The sequence below is a fragment of the Panulirus ornatus genome, chromosome 2 (assembly GCF_036320965.1).
Source record: "Panulirus ornatus isolate Po-2019 chromosome 2, ASM3632096v1, whole genome shotgun sequence".
In the NCBI taxonomy this organism is placed as follows: domain Eukaryota; kingdom Metazoa; phylum Arthropoda; class Malacostraca; order Decapoda; family Palinuridae; genus Panulirus; species Panulirus ornatus.
Genome location: NC_092225.1, coordinates 101,247,276 through 101,270,393, shown reverse-complemented (window position 1 = coordinate 101,270,393; position 23,118 = coordinate 101,247,276). Strand labels below are relative to the sequence as shown.

Genomic DNA, 23,118 nt, shown 5'->3' with positions numbered 1-23,118 from the left:
TTTTGCAGTACACAGGAAGCTGGCTACATCCATTGGGCAGAACTGCAGGTCAAGAAGTGTGGTATGATGTGTGTTTGTATGTGGTGAATGCAGAACAGTTAAGGTGTTCATTATCTTCAGAATGGAAGTTATGTCTTTGACATTATTGGGTGTGTAATGTGTTGAATCCATGTTTGTAGTGTACTTACTTATGAGTACTTTCAGTGAGATTTTGCCAACACATTGCACTCTCCACTTGTATGTTGACAAACGATACTTCTCTCGACCGCCTCACCTTATCCCCTCACATATCTTGCTTGTTCTATAATGCTATTTTTTTCTGCATTCTCTCTTCTAGCACAGTTATCTATTTTAGGTTCATCTGGTATTGTCTTCTATCATGATTCTGATCTTTTGAATATTCAGATTGTCACTCCATTAAAATTTCTTAGGTTACCCAGTATTACATTAGATAATCATCCCAACTTCCTTGCTGGGCATTCAAGTATCTTTTTCTAATGTATTTTTTATATGACTTCCGAAATTACTTTATTTTCCTGCCCCAGGAACCCCCTCTATGTAGCTTTTGCTCCATAAGTAGGAAATTGCTCTCAGTTTCAGAAGATAATTCTTTATTCCCTTTATTTATTGCCAAGCATATGATATCATCTTTCTCTCCTTCCAACATCTAAGACTGTAACACTAATTCTTTTAGTCATTCCACTCATCATTTGGCTTGAAAGCACTTTCTTTTCATTGTGCTCCTTGAATTCAAGTATTTCTCTGGTAATTACTCTAACATTTGCTTCCTTCTCTATTTTTTACCATAGGGCCTCTGTATATAGGCTTTACAATAGCATTAATTGCCCTGACTAATAAGTTCAAATATCTCTTCAATAAATTCCATTAAGTTCTCACATGCCCATATGCAAATATTAGACAGGTCTCTGAATTTTTTTTGATCCTCCAAAGAGTCTGTTGCTTTACTTACTTTAGTGTCATCTGCAGAACATCTGACTACACTCTTTTGTACTTCCTTATCTATATCTGAGATCTTGATCACAAAGAGCATTGCAGCTTGAACTATTCTTTGCAGTACTGCGGATAGTACTTCTTCCTCTGATGCACATATTTTTTAATTGAATTTTCTGTTGGTTAAAAATTCTTTGATCCATTTTTCTATTCTTTCTTTTATATTTTCAAGCATATTGAAGTGTGATATAATGAGAAGTAATTTTGTTTTCTTGTGTAGGTGTTGAGTGTTTTTGATTATGAGGCAACCAGTGATTGCTCGGGGGGGGAGATGTGAGTAATTACCTTAGAAGCTGGGACTTTTGTTTGTGCCATAATTATTTTTCTTGTTGAGCAGCTGTTTCATATGTATGTGAGTCTTATTCAACTCTGTAAGGAGTACTGCTCTCATGTATAGGGTGATTCTTCCTCATTCTCTTTATTAGCCACTTTGGAATCCAAAACCTTGTGTCTCATTGATTATGCAAGTACCACCCCTCTTCATCCATTTCTCTCTATCCATGGCGAGATTGCTTCCCTCTCTTAGTAATGCAGGTATTTCTTTGGCCTCTGCTCACATGAGGTGCCTGCATGTCTCCCTGGTAACAAGGCTTAGACCCATTACTCATGTTTGGTTACTGCTTCCCAAGTCTTTATGTGGAGACTAGTCACACAAGGATTGACCATCTTGACCAGTGAAGCTGTAAAACTGTGTTCTATCTTTCCAACTTTCTATAACCTTTCTGCCATTAAGAGTCTGGTCTATGAACACCAAATGAGCTCTGAGTAATTGTTTCATTCATATTCGTGCCCTAATATCCTTTCACCTGAGTGGCCATGATTGGGGTATGTATTGCATATGCCATGTTGATGGTTGTGAAAAAAGAGTTTCCCAAAGATTTATATAAACAGTAGTACCCAACTGTCACTGTCGTGTTCCTTACAAAACTTCCAGTTTTCTTTTTATTTATGCCTCATACACATTGCTGTCTTTTTTCCAGTCATTTTGTACATTGTGTTCAATTTTCTCTTACAGGTTCGCGTCGTCCAAAAAAATTTTCCAAAGGTGTAATTGACTTACGGATGAACAGCAGTGAGGACACTGTTGCCTCCCCAGCTGATCCGACAACTGGTGGAGGTAATGATGTTTAACATTATTTAGAGGAATTAATTTGACAACACAAGGGTAAATTAGAAATAAGTCTTTGATTAGATGAAATCTAAATTCTTCTGTAACATCTTATCCCTCACCTAACTGCAATATGATGTCATTTATATATACTTATTGCCCTGTAGCCAGTGCTAGACTTATTTGATATATGAATTAGTTTTTATGATATTGGTTAAAACACTTGAAATTTCATGATAGAATTTTGCATCTTTAAAGCTGTTAATTTTTTTTCTATGTAGCTACCTTTCCATTATGGGAGGCATTCTCCTCTAGTCCTTCTAGAATTCAGTTGGAAAGAATAAGTAGAGGAAAAGAATATTATTTTGATGTGTATAGTTTTTTTATTGATAAAGGGATTATGCTCTATTTACAGTAATAACCCTCTTGTGTGTGATTGCAGTATTAAACAGACTCATTTGCTTGATGAGATTTCACAAGCAGTTTAGTGATTAAAATATGGACAAAGATTTTTCTAAGGCCAATTTTTTAGTATTTTCTGTTCAGTATCTCATTTTGTCAGACTGAAAAGCTCTCATTCGTCCATTTGTTATACCTAATCCTGTTGATGCAGTTACTAGATTAAGTATCTTTCATTTTACCACAACAGACTTTTTTCTTCAAGATAATCTCATAGTCTCACTAGTTATCATATTTAGATAGAAGATTGGTAGCAGTAGACATGGGATTTTATGTATAGTTGTGTGTAGGTTTGTAATGACCTCTGCACATTGTATAGTTCATACTGTGTTAGGTTTAGAAGCATAATAAAAGAGCTTCAGATGTTTTTAATTCTCAGATGTTTTGATATAGATAATAGAGATAACAGATAGGAGCATATCTTTTCTTTTTGGACAATTGTCAAGTAATGCAAAGAAGTCAGGGTCTGACAGATTGTTTCCATGCTGCAATAAATATAGCTAGACCCAGACTTAGATTAAGCTGTGTAGATTGACAACTTGTGAAGAACAAATCCCTGATCTATAGAAGAATAACATTTCTTAGGGTGTGCTTGGTTATGGGTAGATGATCTGTCCCCAAACATTTTAATGGTTTTGAAGATAAGATAGATATTTCAGCTGGTCTGATGAATGGTCTTGGCCTGATCTAGTGATGTATGGAATATATCCCAGCCTTTAAAATTATGATCTTCATTTTTTAAAGGTTATTGGGATAGTGTAAAATTAATGCAGACCACTTGAGTTGTCCTGACTTTTTATATTGTGTATTTACTTGAAGTTAGTCTGAACATAGGTTTTATCTATGTGGATTGACCAGTACAGGGCCTTAAATTAGATTTGTAATTTATTATTACAACATGTGCTGCAGTTTCCTAGAGTGGTGAAAATTTTCCACCTGTTAACATTAAATATTACCTGAGGCCTATTGCTGAAACTCTTATAGCATGTATCCAAGGTCATAATACTTAAGGTGTGGCTGTTGAGTGATTATTATTACTCAAGTGATGGGCCAGGTTCTTGTCAAATGGCTTGACTTGGAATCTTGCAGGCAAAATGTCTTCCACTTGTGTAGCATAATGCTTAAGTATAATCTAAATGATTAACTATTACCCCCATTTACATATCCCATATCTTTTTAGCATGTCAGGTATATTATGGTGAGAGGAATTTGACTGAAGTCAGTTAATGTTGGATCTTTTATTCAGGGAATGTATGCCAAGCAGCTTTTCTTTTACTGATATTTTGTTGATCATTATGGTAAAATGAAGTCTGTTAGTGTGCGTAATTCCATGTCTTGTTAGTTCCTAATTATCTATCTGTCTGTTCATCAGTCTGTACATCTGTCTCGCAGTCTGTTTGCTCATCTTTTTATTTGCATATCATGTATCATTATTTGTATTAAGAATGCTGTTTCAGTCCATCAGAGCTGGATGGCAAATATTTCTCCAAACTTATACATTTCTTTTATTGAACATGATCACTTGGTATCCCATTTTGAGCATGAGGATGTATTGTGTCATTTGATCTTTTCACTTGTTTTTCAGTTTTACTTTTCTGTTTTCATTCTCCCTCATGGTTCTGCTTATTTGTTGTAAATTTTAGAGAAAGTTTTCTCTTTGTTGCACAGTAAGAAGAGATTAATGTTAATTTTGGACTGAGTTATATGGGTTCCTACTCTAGAATTTCTTGTCCTTTGTATTTGTTGTATATTAAGTGGGTTTAAGATTTGTTGTCTGTTTTACTAGGGCTACTGTGTATGTCTTTTTTATGTTTACTTATCAGGAATTTTACATACACACATTCATTATCAGTATTTTACCACCCTCATTTGATATTTCATGTCCTTTGTAATATTTCAGATATTATTTAAGATATTATTTCATATATATATTCTTAGCATAGGTCTATCACAGTATGATATAGTGTATCTTTAATACTCAGATAACCAGTTTCATTTTAATGTCACCCCTACCGTTTCATTGTGAGCAATTCTATCTATCTATCTAACTATATCTGTCTTGTTTGTTTCCTCTGGGGTTCCCTTAGGGGATGACCCCAGCAAAAGAATCTACATAACTGGTGAATTCCAGTCCTGCTTCTTTGTCTTAGTGCCTCACCCATAATAGGCCACTGGCAGAGGACAACACAAGCACAGTATTTCCAGAGGCTTCTGTGTAATTTTACCCTTGTATTTAATTACTGTATTCTTATGTCTCTTGAATGCACAGCTTCATTATTTCACCAAATGTTACTCATCTATTTCAGTAAAAAGAATTTTTATTATTATACTTAGTTGTTGTCTCCCGCGTTAGCGAAGTCGCGCAAGGAAACAGACGAAAAAATGGCCCAACCCACCAACATGCAAATATATATACGTAAACGCCCACACATGCACATATACATACCTATACATTTCAACGTATACATACATATACATACACAGACATATACATATATACACACGTACATATCCATACTTGCTGCCTTCGTCCATTCCCGTCACCACCCCACCACACATGAAATGGCACCCCCCTCCCCCTGCGCATAAGCAAGGTAGCGCTAGGAAAAGACAACACAGGCCACATTTGTTCACTCCCAGTCTCTAGCTGTCATGTGTAATGCCCCGAAACCACAGTAACCACAGTAAAGATTTACATATTCTTTACTCCCATTTGTAATTTACTTTTTGTTTTCTTATTTTTTCTATTTTGCCATGTTCTCTTATTATTCAGCAAATCATTGGATCATTCATTTAGCGTTCCACTATTATTCTTCGTTAAGTTTTTATCTAAAGTAAGTCTCTTCTATTCCATTCCAGTCAATTTTTACATTTGTTGCTAGATGTAGACATTATTGTCTTCATTTGCATGCAGTCTTTTACTCAAATGTAGGATTTTGCTTCTGTTTGCCTACAATCTTTTGCTCATGACTTGCAGGGAAAAGCTGTTCTTTTAGAATGAGTTTTTGTTTATTTTTTGTCTAGAATTAGTTTGGAAGACTTTGGTTTTTCTATGACTCTTATTGTGTTTTGATTATTGATTTCTAGATTCTTTTTGACAGAAACATATATTACACTGTTGTTATAAGTACTTGGACTTGTCATTGCAGTTCATCTTTTTTCCTTTCTTTTCACATTTGCCTTCTGGCCTGCATGTAGATGGGCTTAAATATATATGCAGTGTACCTTCATGGAAACTGTTTAGCATCATGTGCATTTTGTTGAGTAGAATTAGATGTGATAGATCCATTCCAATATTGATTTGTCTTTCAACTCTCAAACCAAATCATATGTATGGTTTTTTATCCTCCCCAAGTATATGTTAGGTAATTAGAATCAAAGCATAAAGATGTGTATGTTGTGCATAACAAATAACAAATAAGATTGTTTGTTATATGCTTTTTGTTTTTGGAGGTGAAGATTTTAAGAATAAGGACAGTTCTCTTTTAATTAGCATTAGTTTTTTCCTGACATGATGACATCATTTTTCAGCATGAAAGTCAGTAGTCATTATCAAGGAAGGTTGTAGTCATTTCAGTCACAAAGAATACTTTGCATTATTATAGCTTTATGTGACAGTTAAAGCTTTTTCACACCAAAGGTTTCTGTACATAGTTTTAATTCTGTGATGCGTATTGCTGTCATCAACATCTCTTATTTGGCTCAGATGCTGGTAGGAAATTTTTTTGATAGAAATTCACACTCATGGATAAGTGACATGTCAATTTTTACAATACAGATATTTTGATTTTATGTCTGTTTCACTTTAGTACTAGAGTAGTGTCCAGGAAGTGCAGATTGTGTGCTTCGTTATGGTGCTTTAGTTCCAGCTTTTGAAGCAGTGGGAATTCTGTGGCATTGAGATTAGTAACACATAGCATTTTATTAGGACAGTGTTATTTTTTTTATTTCCATTATGAATCCTTCCATTTTCACTCTGGTCATTAGCCAGGAAAATGAATGGTTATTTCATGAATTAGATAACATACAAGGCTTTAAGTTTTCATCATGTATCATGCATTATCAGTGTGAAAGTCTTCTTTCTTTATCTGACTGTCTAGATCATGTATGCCATCACCTGCTCTACTGCTAATTTTGTTTTTATCTATTTTCTTAATACAATTGTTAGTGTGATATATAGCTAAACATAGTAGCAGCTGAAATGTTAAGTTAACAGCTGGGTATTCACCTTTTGTATCTGATACTAAGTTCTTCCTTTGAAGTTCTCAACAACATTTAAATATTAACCTTGAACCATATATAAATGTAATAGTAATTAGGTGGAATGACTCAGTAACAGGCCCTTTGAAGCATCCGTTTTAATGATAGTTTTTTTATCTTTTTTCATTTTATATACTGATTTTCTCAGTGTAAGTTTTCTACAGAGGAAGATTAAGATAATTTGAGTAAATAGTTGGGTGATATTTTCTTTGATACATAAATCATCATAGATTCTGGATTCTTCAAGTAAATTTTGTTACTCATGATATTAATTTTTTTCCTAGTTTATATGTATGTTGTGACTTTTCTTCATAATGTTGTACACATCAACTTGTAGATGAACTCTGAAATGATTCTGGCAGCACCCTTATTCATCATCAATAACAGCCTTTAGTGTTCCTTCAAGAGAGAAGGAAGCTAGATGCAAACACTGTTATTAGAAAAACTCTCAACATTTCTTTGAAATTATTTGCTTTCTCAAGCTGTGGGAATAAGGGAGTACTACAGCATTTCAGAATTCTTCACCAGCATTTCCCTAATCTCATGACCATTCACAAAAACCTTCCAGTTGAGATTTTAATGTAAATATTGTTTTGGTTCTATTCAAGAGATCCACTTGTATTTAAGACTCAATTTAAACAAAGTTATGAATTGCTGCTTTTAACAGATGCACTGTAAGTTTAGGACAGTAACTTGCTTTCTGTACATTGATGCTAAGTATTAGACACAAAACAGTGTTTCTACATATCAGGGAATATGTAATTAAAGCATGTATCATAATCTTACTACTCACCAACTTTATTAATGTCCAGTAATGTGCTGCAAGTGCATTTGCTGACTTACTAGATTTCTTGAATAGAGGCCTTACTCCTTGTTCTTTTGACATGATATATATATATATATATATATATATATATATATATATATATATATATATATATATATATATATATATATATAGTCAACTTGGAGGGTGGACTTATGTAGACCTAACATTGCACAAAATGGTAATTATCATGTCGTTGCTGAATGTTAAGTATGTTCTTACCCGATATACAGTAGATCCAGCCTCTTTTTGTTCTGATCAATCTGATCCTTTATTGACTTCTTTAGTCAAAACATGACATAAAAACAGAGCTTTTCTTGTTTTAACTTTATTTTGCTAAGGTCTGAATATCAATTTCAGTAAAGATAATGTGATATATATTTTGATAGAATGATAAAGTTGAATGGAGGGATACTTTGTAAGAGATCTGGGAATAGCATAAACAGTCTTTATGCTAATGCACACACCAGCAGAGTATAGTGTCTGTGTAGTAGGGAGTCTGAATTAGTTAGATTTCTCTGATCCTTTAAGTCACTGGAACAGCCCTTGTTTACATGCGCCCTTAAGATATGTAACCCTTGTATTGTCTTACCTCTTTCTCTTGTATTGATTTATCTATCCTACGCTGCCCTTTGCACGCTGTAAAAGTTTGTTGACCTGCAGTATATAAATTTTATATATATATATATATATATATATATATATATATATATATATATATATATATATATATATATATATATGTATATATATATACATATATACATATTCAGTTATTTTTGATTTTATGGTGTACAAAGAAGTCTGTTCTCTCCTAATACTTAAGTATTCATTTGTTATAGGAGTAAAGAATCTGAAGTTTGGCATGAAATTAACCAGTGCCACTTCATTCTTAATTTCACACTGTTTAAAATGAATAATGAATTAGTGGAATATAGGCAATAAAAATGAAAAATGAAATATACAGGTAGACTTTCATTACTCATCCTTCAAACCAGGGCTGTTCCAGAGATTCCATGTTAATGTTTTCTTATGTTGTATTATTTCATTATTTAGAATCCTGTAATATCTTTTAGTTATAGCTGGTGTTTGGGCCAATATTTTGAAGCTTTTGTGCATCTGGTGGCTTAACACCAATATCTGCATGTTTTCTGTATCTTTTGTTTTTCATAACGATTGACACACTTCTATAGTCTCTGTAACAGCCTGAACTAACAAAAAAAGCAGTTGGTGTTGGGTTTTGAGACATAGCTTAAACTGCATTATTTAACCTGAATGTGTAAAGAGGAACATTCTTATTAATATTATTTCAAGAGAAATTTTCTGTGATTTTAATATTTCTTCCAAGGAGATTTGATATCAGGAAATGTTTAGAGAAATATTTTCCTGTTCATATCAGACTGCTCTCTTGTTACTGATTCTGCAGGACTTGTATCATATGTTTAATTTTCAGGAATTTTGAGATGTCTTTAAGTATTAACAAAATGATAAAACTTCCATGAGAGAGAACATTTTGAAGATATAAAGGTTAATAGAATATATGAAAAGCAGATGTTATTTAGAAAAAAAGGAAACCATTTGCAGTTGATGAGTTATTTATTGGAGAGAATATGTTCTTATAATTAGTAAGTTAATAGGGCTACATAGGAAAGTTTTTTCTGAGACTATCACTTTGCACTATTTGATGTCACAAGTCACAGGTACATAAACTGGACATAGATTTTTCTTTACTTAACAGCTCAAATGCTTCCTGACTTGACTAGCTTGGTAGTTGGAACACCATAACCAGTAAACTAAAACTAACCATCTGAAGTACTTATCTTAAAACAAATGCATTTCATTTGTAACATTCAGGATAATAAAATTAGTTGTTATGCTCCCCTTTAACCCAAGTGGAGAGTGATTAGCTTGGCAACTGTCATGATATAAGAAAGCTCATAATGACTAGAGTTTGACCATTATGTGCTTACATATTGAATGGAAAGGGACAAGATGGCAAATCTGGATAGGTGATCGTACAATTACATACAGTTGTTCAGATAGTCTTAGTTTTTCTGTACTGTAATGTCTGACAAATTCAGTCTTATTCATTGGCAGGTGAGGCAGATACTGTAGTTCTTGAGAATAGATTTGTAGTTTTTAAATTCTGCTTAGCTGTTAAACTCAACTGTGACTCATGAACTATGTCAACAGCATCACTTTGGTGAAGAAGTTACAGTGATACCTACCAGACCCATACTGGTTGATGTACAAGGGTGTCAGTTTTAAAAAGTGTTCCATATTTTGGATAGTTTAATCACACCATGTTTTGTGTGTACTTTTTGTGCATTTTATGGTTGATTTGTGAGCAGACTTACAATGGGAAGGTATCTCAACCAATGAGTATTTCATTTTGACTTACAAATAATGATTTCATTCACCTGTAGCATCTCATCATAATGGTTGGAACCTGACATCAATTGTACATTACTGATTGGCACCCTATTTTACCTTTGCTGGATGTGCAATATGTACATCACCTTATTTTGGCTTCAAACTTCAGCTTTTTTAAAGTCATTTTCAGATGGGTGCTATCCTTTTCCTTAGCTATGCAAGACTCAACATTATAGTTGAGGGTCCCTGCATTCTCTCTGGAGAATTGCAGTCCATTTTAAAAATTTGATGGACTACAAGAGTCCTAACATATGGTTTAATGGAAGTGGACCTTTACAGATGTTAAACTTGTCTGAAAGGGATAAAAACAGTAAAAGCTTGTTTACTTACAAATGAGAAGAGAATTATTGATAGACTGTTTTAAGCAGTAAGATGGTAAGGTATGTTAGAGAGAAATATATTTGTGATTATTGAAATGACTCATGGGAAGCATAACCTATTGACACCATTAACATACAGGGCTTATTTATATTGTTTGTTTTTTTGTGTAGTTTGATTAACACAGTGTTATTTAGATTTTTTTGATGCTTGATTGCCAATCTCCACATTAATGAGGTTGCACCTTGAACAGAGGAAGAAAGGCTGCACTCACTCAGATCCATTCTCTTGTTGTCATTTGTAGGGCATCAAAACCACAGCTTCATAATCACAACCAGACCCAACAGACCTTTCCATGGTTTACTCCAGCCACTTCACATACCCTGGTTTAATCCATTGATATGCCAACCCCTATATACCACATCATTCCAGTTCACTCTGTCCCATACATACCCATCACCCTCCTGTGTGTTCAGGCCCCAATCCTCAAGATTTTCTTCACTCCGTCCTTCCATCTCCAGTTTGGTCTCCCACTTCTTGTTCTTTTCTCTTCCGACACATATATCTTCCTTGTCAAACCCTCCTCATTAATTCAGTCTATATGTCCAAACCATTTTAGCTAACTCTCTTCAGCTCTCTCAGCCACTCTTTTCATTACCAAACCTCTCTCTTATTTTTGTATTACTTGCTCGATCAAACCAACTCACACCAAATATTGTCCTCAGACAATACATGTCCAGCACCTCCATCCTTCTCTGCACATCCTTAGCTGCAACCCATGCCCTGCATCTATATAATAATGTTGGAGCTACTGTGCTTTCAAACATACCCATTTTTCCCCTCCCAGATAATGACCTTTCTTTCCAAACATTCCTCATTTCTTCCAGAACCTCTCTTTACCCCCTTCTCTTACCCACCCCATGACTGCTTCTGTAGTTACATTTGCCACCATGTCCACTCCTAGATATCTGAAACATTTCACTTTGTACAATTTTGTCCATTCGAACCCGCACCCCATCCACCCTGACCCTCTACCTTGCTAAACCTAATAACCTAACTTTTATTCACAGTTACTCTCAATATACCCCCTTCACACACCTTTCTAACTCAGTCATCAACTTAAGCAGTTTCATGCTCTAATCTGCCACCAGTGCTGTGTCATCAGCAAGCAATAACTGGCTCACTTCCCAGGCCTCTTATCCCCTACAGACTCTCCTCTCTCACCAGGACTCTTGCATTTCCCTACCACATCATTCCATCCATAGATAAACAGCCATGGTGACATTACACACTGTTACTGCAGATTGACCTACACTTCAAACCACTCACTCTTTTCCTATGCCTACACACACCTTACACCCCTGATAAAAACTTCTCACTGCCCTTAGTGACTTTCCTGCCATACCTTATATTCTTAAGACCTTCCACAAAGCATCCCTGTCAACCCTATCATGTTCCCTCTTCAGATTCATAAATGTTGCATACAAATCCCTTTGTTTATCTAAGTAGTTCTCACATATTTTTTTACAGCAAACATCTGGTCCACACATCCTCTTCCACTTCTGAAACCACATTGTTCCTCTAAGTAGTTCTCACACATTTGTTTTTAGAGCAAACACCTGGTCCACACATCCTTTTCCACTTCTGAAATCACATTGTTCCTCCATAGTCTGATGTTTTGATCACCACCTCAGTCAGCACTCTCACATATAGCTTACCAAGTACACTCAACAACTTTATACCTCTGTATTTTAAACGCTTTCCTTTATCCCCCTTGCCTTTATACAGTGGCACAATACTTGCATTCTTCCAATCCTCAGGCACCTCATCATGATCCATGCATACATTGAAAATCATGACTAACCAGTTAACAACACAGTCACCCCTTTCTTGAGAAATTTAACTATGGTACCATCCACTCCTGACTTCACTCCCCAGACATTTCCAAACCACTCTTCCCCTTTACCCTTGAGCTTCGTTTCACTCAGAGCCAAAACATCCAGGTTCCTTTCCTCAAACATACTACCTATCTCTCCTTTTTTCACATCTTGGTTACATCCACACACATTTAGGCACCCCACTCTGAGCCTTCGAGGAGGATGAGCACTGAGAGTTGGGGTGAGAGACTATCAGTAAATTTTAGGGAGAATAAAAAGATGTTCTGGAAGGAGGTAAATAGGGTGCGTAAGACAAGGGAGCAAATGGGAACTTCAGTGAAGAGCGTAAATGGGGAGGTGATAACAAGTAGTGGTGATGTGAGAAGGAGATGGAATGAGTATTTTGAAGGTTTGTTGAATGTGTCTGATGACAGAGTGGCAGATATAGGGTGTTTGGGTCGAGGTGGTGTGCAAAGTGAGAGGGTTAGGGAAAATGATTTGGTAAACAGAGAAGAGGTAGTAAAAGCTTTGCGGAAGATGAAAGCCGGCAAGGCAGCAGGTTTGGATGGTATTGCAGTGGAATTTATTAAAAAAGGGGGTGACTGTATTGTTGACTGGTTGGTAAGGTTATTTAATGTATGTATGACTCATGGTGAGGTGCCTGAGGATTGGCGGAATGCGTGCATAGTGCCATTGTACAAAGGCAAAGGGGATAAGAGTGAGTGCTCAAATTACAGAGGTATAAGTTTGTTGAGTATTCCTGGTAAATTATATGGGAGGGTATTGATTGAGAGGGTGAAGGCAGGTACAGAGCATCAGATTGGGGAAGAGCAGTGTGGTTTCAGAAGTGGTAGAGGATGTGTGGATCAGGTGTTTGCTTTGAAGAATGTATGTGAGAAATACTTAGAAAAGCAAATGGATTTGTATGTAGCATTTATGGATCTGGAGAAGGCATATGATAGAGTTGATAGAGATGCTCTGTGGAAGGTATTAAGAATATATGGTGTGGGAGGCAAGTTGTTAGAAGCAGTGAAAAGTTTTTATCGAGGATGTAAGGCATGTGTACGTGTAGGAAGAGAGGAAAGTGATTGGTTCTCAGTGAATGTAGGTTTGCAGCAGGGGTGTGTGATGTCTCCATGGTTGTTTAATTTGTTTATGGATGGGGTTGTTAGGGAGGTAAATGCAAGAGTCTTGGAAAGAGGGGCAAGTATGAAGTCTGTTGGGGATGAGAGAGCTTGGGAAGTGAGTCAGTTGTTGTTCGCTGATGATACAGCGCTGGTGGCGGATTCATGTGAGAAACTGCAGAAGCTGGTGATGGAGTTTGGTAAAGTGTGTGAAAGAAGAAAGTTAAGAGTAAATGTGAATAAGAGCAAGGTTATTAGGTACAGTAGGGTTGAGGGTCAAGTCAATTGGGAGGTGAGTTTGAATGGAGAAAAACTGGAGGAAGTGAAGTGTTTTAGATATCTGGGAGTGGATCTGTCAGCGGATGGAACCATGGAAGCGGAAGTGGATCATAGGGTGGGGGAGGGGGCGAAAATTTTGGGAGCCTTGAAAAATGTGTGGAAGTCGAGAACATTATCTCGGAAAGCAAAAATGGGTATGTTTGAAGGAATAGTGGTTCCAACAATGTTGTATGGTTGCGAGGCGTGGGCTATGGATAGAGTTGTGCGTAGGAGGATGGATGTGCTGGAAATGAGATGTTTGAGGACAATGTGTGGTGTGAGGTGGTTTGATCGAGTAAGTAACGTAAGGGTAAGAGAGATGTGTGGAAATAAAAAGAGCGTGGTTGAGAGAGCAGAAGAGGGTGTTTTGAAATGGTTTGGGCACATGGAGAGAATGAGTGAGGAAAGATTGACCAAGAGGATATATGTGTCGGAGGTGGAGGGAACGAGGAGAAGAGGGAGACCAAATTGGAGGTGGAAAGATGGAGTGAAAAGGATTTTGTGTGATCGGGGCCTGAACATGCAGGAGGGTGAAAGGAGGGCAAGGAATAGAGTGAATTGGAGCGATGTGGTATACAGGGGTTGACGTGCTGTCAGTGGATTGAATCAAGGCATGTGAAGTGTCCGGGGTAAACCATGGAAAGCTGTGTAGGTATGTATATTTGCGTGTGTGGACGTGTGTATGTACATGTGTATGGGGGGGGTTGGGCCATTTCTTTCGTCTGTTTCCTTGCGCTACCTCGCAACCGCGGGAGACAGCGACGAGGTATAAAAAAAAAAAAAAAAAAAAACATCCACTCCAGCCACCTAACCACATTTCATTTTATGTCAGGCTTTTGCCACCTTTTCTCATTCATGTAACCACTTTCCATGACTCTCAGGCTTCAGTTATCAACCCAACTCAAACACCCTTCACCTGTCACCTTGTCATCAAACATTCTGCAGTCCTTTAAGATACTCAGTCCATCTCCTTCTTGCTTCATCACGACCTGTTACCATTTCCCCATTTGCCCCTTCACCTTTGTTCCCACTTTTTCTCTTGTTTATCACACACTATTAACCTCTTCCCTACACATCTTATTCTTCATTTAGTTTACTAATACTCCCACGCATCAACTCTTTGTCCTCCTTGTCAGCCTCTGCACCATCCTCTTGACATTCTGCTGCATTCTCTTATACAACCCCCGATCATTTGTGCTTCTTCCCTGTAAGTACCACCCAAAGACCATTCTTTTATCTTTCATCAGCAACTTCATTACCCCACTTCTCATTACCCTATCCAATCTTCCCATCTCCCACCTTATACATGCCATATGCATCTCTAGAAATATAAAATGTAAATCTTTTAACCTTGTTTAACTACTACTCGAAGAGAATTTATAACATGATATAAACAGAACATGAGCAGACATTTCAGTGGAAGTGGATATTTGTTTTTATGCTTTTCTATACAATGAAAAAGAAAGTTTAGGCATGCTAAAGTTCTGATGATAGGAAAATAATGAATAAAGCGTGGTAGCGTAACCTGTTGAAAGTACTCACGAAATGATACAGTAATAGTGAAATGAGGAATATTATGTTGTGAGTGATATGCTTTACACTTGCATAAGGTAAAATCTCATTTTAGGTAGGTAGGCAAGCAGCCTGAGTGTCATGTGCAGTTGACCTGCCAATGTGCATATTGGTCAATCATGTCTTGAATTCCCAACATTTCTTTTATAGTGATACATTTATTTTTTTTTCACTGTCTCTTTTGCAATGAGCTTTGGCATGTTTACAGTATATGAGACTTTAGGTAACACATGAAGAAAGAATATTTACACACTGGATTGATAAAAAGCCACACAAATTGGTAACTGAATAATTGATAATTAAATGGTAGCTGTCATTCAGAATGACACTCGCTTAGTATGCAAAAAGATACCTTGCAGGATATCTCAGTACCTTATATCATTGAAGAAAGTATTCAAAATGTAGTATACTTTCCCTAATATTGATATGGCAGGGTGTTGAGTAGGCAAGGAAGGATTGCACACATGCTCCTTTTTTGTAAGTATAACATGACTTGATTTTTTCAGGTAACATCTTTGTACAGACGAAAGAAATGGCCCAACCCACCCTCATACACATGTATATACATACGTCCACACACGCAAATATACATACCATACATACCTACACAGCTTTCCATGGTTTACCCCAGACACTTCACATGCCCTGATTCAATCCACTGACAGCACGTCAACCCCGGTATACCACATCGATCCAATTCACTCTATTCCTTGCCCTCCTTTCACCCTCCTGCATGTTCAGGCCCCGATCACACAAAATCTTTTTCACTCCATCTTTCCACCTCCAATTTAGTCTCCCACTTCTCCTCGTTCCCTCCACCTCCGACACATATATCCTCTTGGTCAATCTTTCCTCACTCATTCTCTCCATGTGCCCAAACCATTTCAAAACACCCTCTTCTGCTCTCTCAACCACGCTCTTTTTATTTCCACACATCTCTCTCACCCTTACGTTACTTACTCAATCAAACCACCTCACACCACACATTGTCCTCAGACATCTCATTTCCAGCACATCCATCCTCCTGCGCACAACTCTATCCATAGCCCACTCCTTGCAACCATACAACATTGTTGGAACCACTATTCCTTCAAACATACCCATTTTTGCTTTTCGAGATAATGTTCTCGACTTCCACAAATTCTTCAAGGCTCCCAGGATTTTCGCCCCCTCCCCCACCCTGTGATCCACTTCCGCTTCCATGGTTCCATCCACTGCCAGATCCACTCCCAGATATCTAAAACACTTTACTTCCTCCAGTTTTTCTCCATTCAAACTTACCTCCCAATTGACTTGACCCTCAACCCTACTGTACCTAATAACCTTGCTCTTATTCACATTTACTCTTAACTTTCTTCTTTCACACACTTTACCAAACTCAGTCACCAGCTTCTGCAGTTTCTCACATGAATCAGCCACCAGCGCTGTATCATCAGCGAACAACAATTGACTCACTTCCCAAGCTCTCTCATCCCCAACAGACTTCATACTTGCCCCTCTTTCCAAAACTCTTGCATTCACCTCCCTAACAACCCCATCCATAAACAAATTAAACAACCATGGAGACATCACACACCCCTGCCGCAAACCTACATTCACTGAGAACCAATCACTTTCCTCTCTTCCTACACGTACACATGCCATACATCCTCGATAAAAACTTTTCACTGCTTCTAACAACTTTCCTCCCACACCATATATTCTTAATACCTTCCACAGAGCATCTCTATCAACTCTATCATATGCCTTTATACACACACACAACATTGTTTCTATGAAAAAATTAAAAGATTACTATTTATTAATTTATTGCATTGATCGCTGTTTCCCGTGTCATGAGGTAGCGCCAGTAAACAGACAAAGAATAGCCCATCCACTCATATACACATATATATGCATAAATGCCCATACATTTTTTTTTTTTTTTTTTTTTTTTTTTTTTTTTTTTTTTTTTTGCTTAGTCGCTGTCTCCCGCATTTGCGAGGTAGCGCAAGCAAACAGACGAAAGAAATGGCCCAACCCACCCCCATACACATGTATATACATACGTCCACACACGCAAATATACATACCTACACAGCTTTCCATGGTTTACCCCAGACGCTTCACATGCCCCGATTCAATCCACTGACAGCATGTCAACCCCGGTATACCACATCGCTCCAATTCACTCTATTCCTTGCCCTCCTTTCACCCTCCTGCATGTTCAGGCCCCGATCACACAAAATCTTTTTCACTCCATCTTTCCACCTCCAATTTGGTCTCCCTCTTCTCCTCGTTCCCTCCACCTCCGACACATATATCCTCTTGGTCAATCTTTCCTCACTCATTCTCTCCATGTGCCCAAACCATTTCAAAACACCCTCTTCCGCTCTCTCAACCACGCTCTTTTTATTTCCACACATCTCTCTTACCCTTACGTTACTTACTCGATCAAACCACCTCACACCACACATTGTCCTCAAACATCTCATTTCCAGCACATCCATCCTCCTGCGCACAACTCTATCCATAGCCCACGCCTCGGAACCATACAACATTGTTGGAACCACTATTCCTTCAAACATACCCATTTTTGCTTTCCGAGATAATGTTCTCGACTTCCACACATTCTTCAAGGCTCCCAGAATTTTCACCCCCTCCCCCACCCTATGATCCACTTCCGCTTCCATGGTTCCATCCGCTGCCAGATCCACTCCCAGATATCTAAAACACTTCACTTCCTCCAGTTTTTCTCCATTCAAACTCACCTCCCAATTGACTTGACCCTCAACCCTACTGTACCTAATAACCTTGCTCTTATTCACATTTACTCTTAACTTTCTTCTTTCACACACTTTACCAAACTCAGTCACCAGCTTCTGCAGTTTCTCCCATGAATCAGCCACCAGCGCTGTATCATCAGCGAACAACAACTGACTCACTTCCCAAGCTCTCTCATCCCCAACAGACTTCATACTTGCCCCTCTTTCCAAAACTCTTGCATTCACCTCCCTAACAACCCCATCCATAAACAAATTAAACATCCATGGAGACATCACACACCCCTGCCGCAAACCTACATTCACTGAGAACCAATCACTTTCCTCTCTTCCTACACGTACACATGCCTTACATCCTCGATAAAAACTTTTCACTGCTTCTAACAACTTTCCTCCCACACCATATATTCTTAATACCTTCCACAGAGCATCTCTATCAACTCTATCATATGCCTTCTCCAGATCCATAAATGCTACATACAAATCCATTTGCTTTTCTAAGTATTTCTCACATACATTCTTCAAAGCAAACACCTGATCCACACATCCTCTACCACTTCTGAAACCACACTGCTCTTCCCCAATCTGATGCTCTGTACATGCCTTCACCCTCTCAATCAATACCCTCCCATATAATTTACCAGGAATACTCAACAAACTTATACCTCTGTAATTTGAGCACTCACTCTTATCCCCTTTGCCTTTGTACAATGGCACTATGCACGCATTCCGCCAATCCTCAGGCACCTCACCGTGGGTCATACATACATTAAATAACCTTACCAACCAGTCGACAATACAGTCACCCCCTTTTTTAATAAATTCCACTGCAATACCATCCAAACCTGTTGCCTTGCCGGCTTTCATCTTCCGCAAAGCTTTTACTACCTCTTCTCTGTTTACCAAATCATTTTCCCTAACCCTCTCACTTTGCACACCACCTCGACCAAAACACCCTATATCTGCCACTCTATCATCAAACACATTCAACAAACCTTCAAAATACTCACTCCATCTCCTTCTCACATCACCACTACTTGTTATCACCTCCCCATTTGCGCCCTTCACTGAAGTTCCCATTTGCTCCCTTGTCTTACGCACTTTATTTACCTCCTTCCAGAACATACATACGCAGACATATACATATATACTCATGTACATATTCATACTTGCTTTGCCTTCGTCCAGTCCTGGCGCTACCCTGCCCCTCAGGAAACAGCATCACTACCCCCTGCTTCAGCAAGTTAGTACCAGGAAAACAGACAAAAAAGGCCACATTCGTTTGCAGTCAGTCTCTAGCTGTCATGAGTAATACATCAAAACCACAGCTTCCTATCCACATCCAGACCCCACAGACCTTTCTATGGTTTACCACAGACATTTCACATGCCCTGGTTCAGTCCATTGACAGCATGACAACCCTGGTATACCACATCTTCCAATTCACTCTTATTCCTTGCATGCTTCTCACCCTCCTGTATGTTCAGACCCCAATCACTCAAAATCTTTTTCCCTCCATCCTTTCACCTCCAATTTGGTCTCCCACTTCTTGTTCCCTCCACTTCTGACACATATATCCTCTTTGTCAACCTTTCCTCTCTCATTCTCTCCACCTGTCCAAACTATTTCAATACACCTTGTTCTGCTCTCTCAACCACACTTTTTATTTCCACACATCTCTCTTACCCTTTCATTACTTACTTGATCAACCACCTCACACCACATATTCTCCTCAAAACATTTCATTTCCAACACATCCAGCCTCCTCCTTACAACCCTATCTATAGCCCATGCCTCGCAACCATATAGTATTGTTTTAACTATTCCTTCAAACATACCCATTTTTGCTGTCCAAGATGACGTTCTCTCCCTTCACAGATTAACTCTTGCTCTTAACTCTCTACTTTGCCCTTTCAAAATCTTTTACAAAACCACTTTTCTCACTTGAATCAGCCACCAGTACTGACTGTATCATCATTGAACAACAACTGACTTGCTTCCCAGGCCCTCTCATCCCCAAAAGACTGCATACTCACCCTTCTCTCCAAAACTCTTGCATTTACCTCCCTAACCTCCCCATCCATAAACAAATTAAATCTTATTCCCCACAAAATTATACACAGTGATGCAAGAGAAATTGTTTCTTATATTATAGAATTGTTTATGATAGAGACCCTGTAATTTTGATTTCCTGCTGGGATGATGCAATACGCTCTCTTTGACAATTTATGGTTGGCTGTGATGCATGATATTTTATTCATCTTTTATGTCAGGTTGATAGTGGGCAAAAGATAGAATCTTATTGTTATGTTGATAGTGATATCTGTGGGCAAAGATAGAATCCTACATCAATTGGGAATTAAAACAGAGATGGGAAAAGTTAGAAAATTGATTGATGTTGGATGCTATTTCCTAGAACATCAGTTGCTGTGGGCTGCTGTTTCCTAGGAAAACATCAGTTGATGTGGAGTGCTGTTTCACCCCTTAACGATGCAGCCTGAAAAAATCACTTGGGCCCTTATTTAGGGGTTTCTCAAAAAATTCAGAAAATGTTTTTGTCATCAGTTAACTAGCAGTATCAATAAAAGTTAAGAACAAAAATATCATGTAAACTTAACTTATCTAGTGCTGCAGAGACATTTAAAAGTCTGCATGCCAGCCAGTGTTATGATGTTTGGTTTATTGGTACTGACTTGACAGATTATTGTGTCATCAAAGCATCCAGCTACCAACATGCATATTTTTGTGATAATGTTATTTTATTTATTTATTTATTTTGCTTTGTCGCTGTCTCCCGCGTTAGCGAGGTAGCGCAAGGAAACAGACGAAAGAATGGCCCAACCCACCCACATACACATGTACATACATACATGTCCACACATGCAAATATACATACCTATACATCTCAATGTACACATATATATACACACACAGACATTTACATATATACACATGTACACAATACAGACTGTCTGCCTTTATTTATTCCCATCGCCACCCTGCCACACATGGAATAACTACCCCCTCCCCCCTCATGTGTGTGAGGTAGCGCTAGGAAAAGACAGCAAAGGCCCCATTCGTTCACACTCAGTCTCTAGCTGTCATGTAAAAATGCACCGAAACCACAGCTCCCTTTCCACATCCAAGCCCCACCGAACTTTCCATGGTTTACCCCAGACGTTTCACATGCCCTGGTTCAATCCATTGACAGCACGTCAACCCCGGTATACCACATCGTTCCAATTCAATCTATTCCTTGCACGCCTTTCACCCTCCTGCATGTTTAGGCCCCGATCACTCAAAATCTTTTTCACTCCATCTTTCCATCTCCAATTTGGTCTCTCTTCTCCTCGTTCCCTCCACCTCTGATACATATATCCTCTTTGTCAATCTTTCCTCACTCATTCTCTCCATGTGACCAAACCATTTCAAAACACCCTCTTCTGCTCTCTCAACCACACTCTTTTTATTACCACACATTTCTCTTACCCTTACATTACTTACTCGATTAAACCACCTCACACCACATATTGTCCTCAAACATCTCATTTCCAGCACATCCACACTCCTGTGCACAACTCTATCCATAGCCCACGCCTCGCAACCAAACAACATTGTTGGAACCCCTATTCCTTTAAACATACCCATTTTTTACTTTCCAAGATAATGTTCTCGACTTCCAAACATTCTTCAAGGCTCCCAGAATTTTCGCCCCCTCCCCCACCCTATGATTCACTTCCGCTTCCATGGTTCCATCCGCTGCCAGATCCACTTCCAGATATCTAAAACACTTTACTTCCTCCAGTTTTTCTCCATTCAAACTTACCTCCCAATTGAGTTGACCCTCAACCCTACTTCCACTTCTGAAACCACACTGCTCTTCCCCAATCTGATGCTCTGTACATGCCTTCACCCTCTCAATCAATACTCTCCCATATGATTTACTAGGAATACTCAACAAACTTATACCTCTGTAATTTGAGCACTCACTCTTATCCCCTTTGCCTTTGTTCAATGGCACTGTGCAAGCATTCCGCCAATTCTCAGGCACCTCACCATGAATCATACATACATTAATTAACCTTACCAACCAGTCGACAATACAGTCACCCCCTTTTTTGATAAATTCCACTGCAATACCATTCAAACCTGCTGCCTTGCCGGCTTTCATCTTCCGCAAAGCTTTTGCTACCTCTGCTCTGTTTACCAAATCATTTTCCCTAACCCTCTCAGTTTGCACACCACCTCGACCAAAACACCCTATATCTGCCATTCTATCGTCAAATACATTCACAAACCTTCAAAATACTCACTCCATCTCCTTCTCACATCACCACTACTTGTTATCACATACCCATTAGTCCCCTTACTGAAGTTCCCATTTGCTCCTTTGTCCTTCGCACTTTATTTACCTCCTTCCAAAACACCTTTTTATGCTCCCTAAAATTTAATGGTACTCTCTCACCCCAACTCTCATTTGCCCTCTTTTTCACACCTTGCACCTTTCTCTTGACCTCCTGCATCTTTCTTTTATACATCTCCCACTCATTTGCATTATTTCCCTGCAGAAATCGTCCAAATGCCTCTCTCTTCTCTTTCACTAATAATCTTACTTCTTTATCCCACCACTCACTACCCTTTCTAATCAACCCACCTCCCACGCTTCTTATGCCACAAGCATCTTTTGCACAAGCCATCACTGCTTCCCTAAATACATCCCATTCCTCCCCCACTCCCCTTACCTCCTTTGTTCTCACCTTTTCCTATTCTGTACTCAGTCTCTCCTGGTACTTCCTCACACAAGTCTCCTTCCCAAGCTCACTTACTCTCACCACTCTCTTCACCCCAACATTCTCTTCTCTTCTGAAAACCCCTACAAATCTTCACCTTCGCCTCCACAAGATAATGATCAGACTACCCTCCAGTTACACCTCTTAGCACATTAACATCCAAAAGTCTCTATCAATTAACACGTAATCCAATAACGCTCTTTGGCCATCTCTCCTACTTACATACGTATACTTGTGTATATCTCGCTTTTTAAACCAGG

The 23,118-nt window shown here is 38.3% G+C and overlaps 1 protein-coding gene across 5 annotated transcripts in view; it reads left to right on the top strand.

Moving 5' to 3' along the window:
- The window catches only part of Nak (Numb-associated kinase), a 555,804-nt gene that overhangs the window by 455,828 nt on the left and 76,858 nt on the right, over window positions 1-23,118 (top strand). For all 5 annotated transcript variants that reach the window (XM_071680832.1, XM_071680812.1, XM_071680802.1 and 2 more), the window contains one exon: window positions 2,027-2,128. In XM_071680832.1, the coding sequence (XP_071536933.1) occupies window positions 2,027-2,128 (102 nt within the window). The remainder of the gene's footprint in view (window positions 1-2,026; window positions 2,129-23,118) is intronic.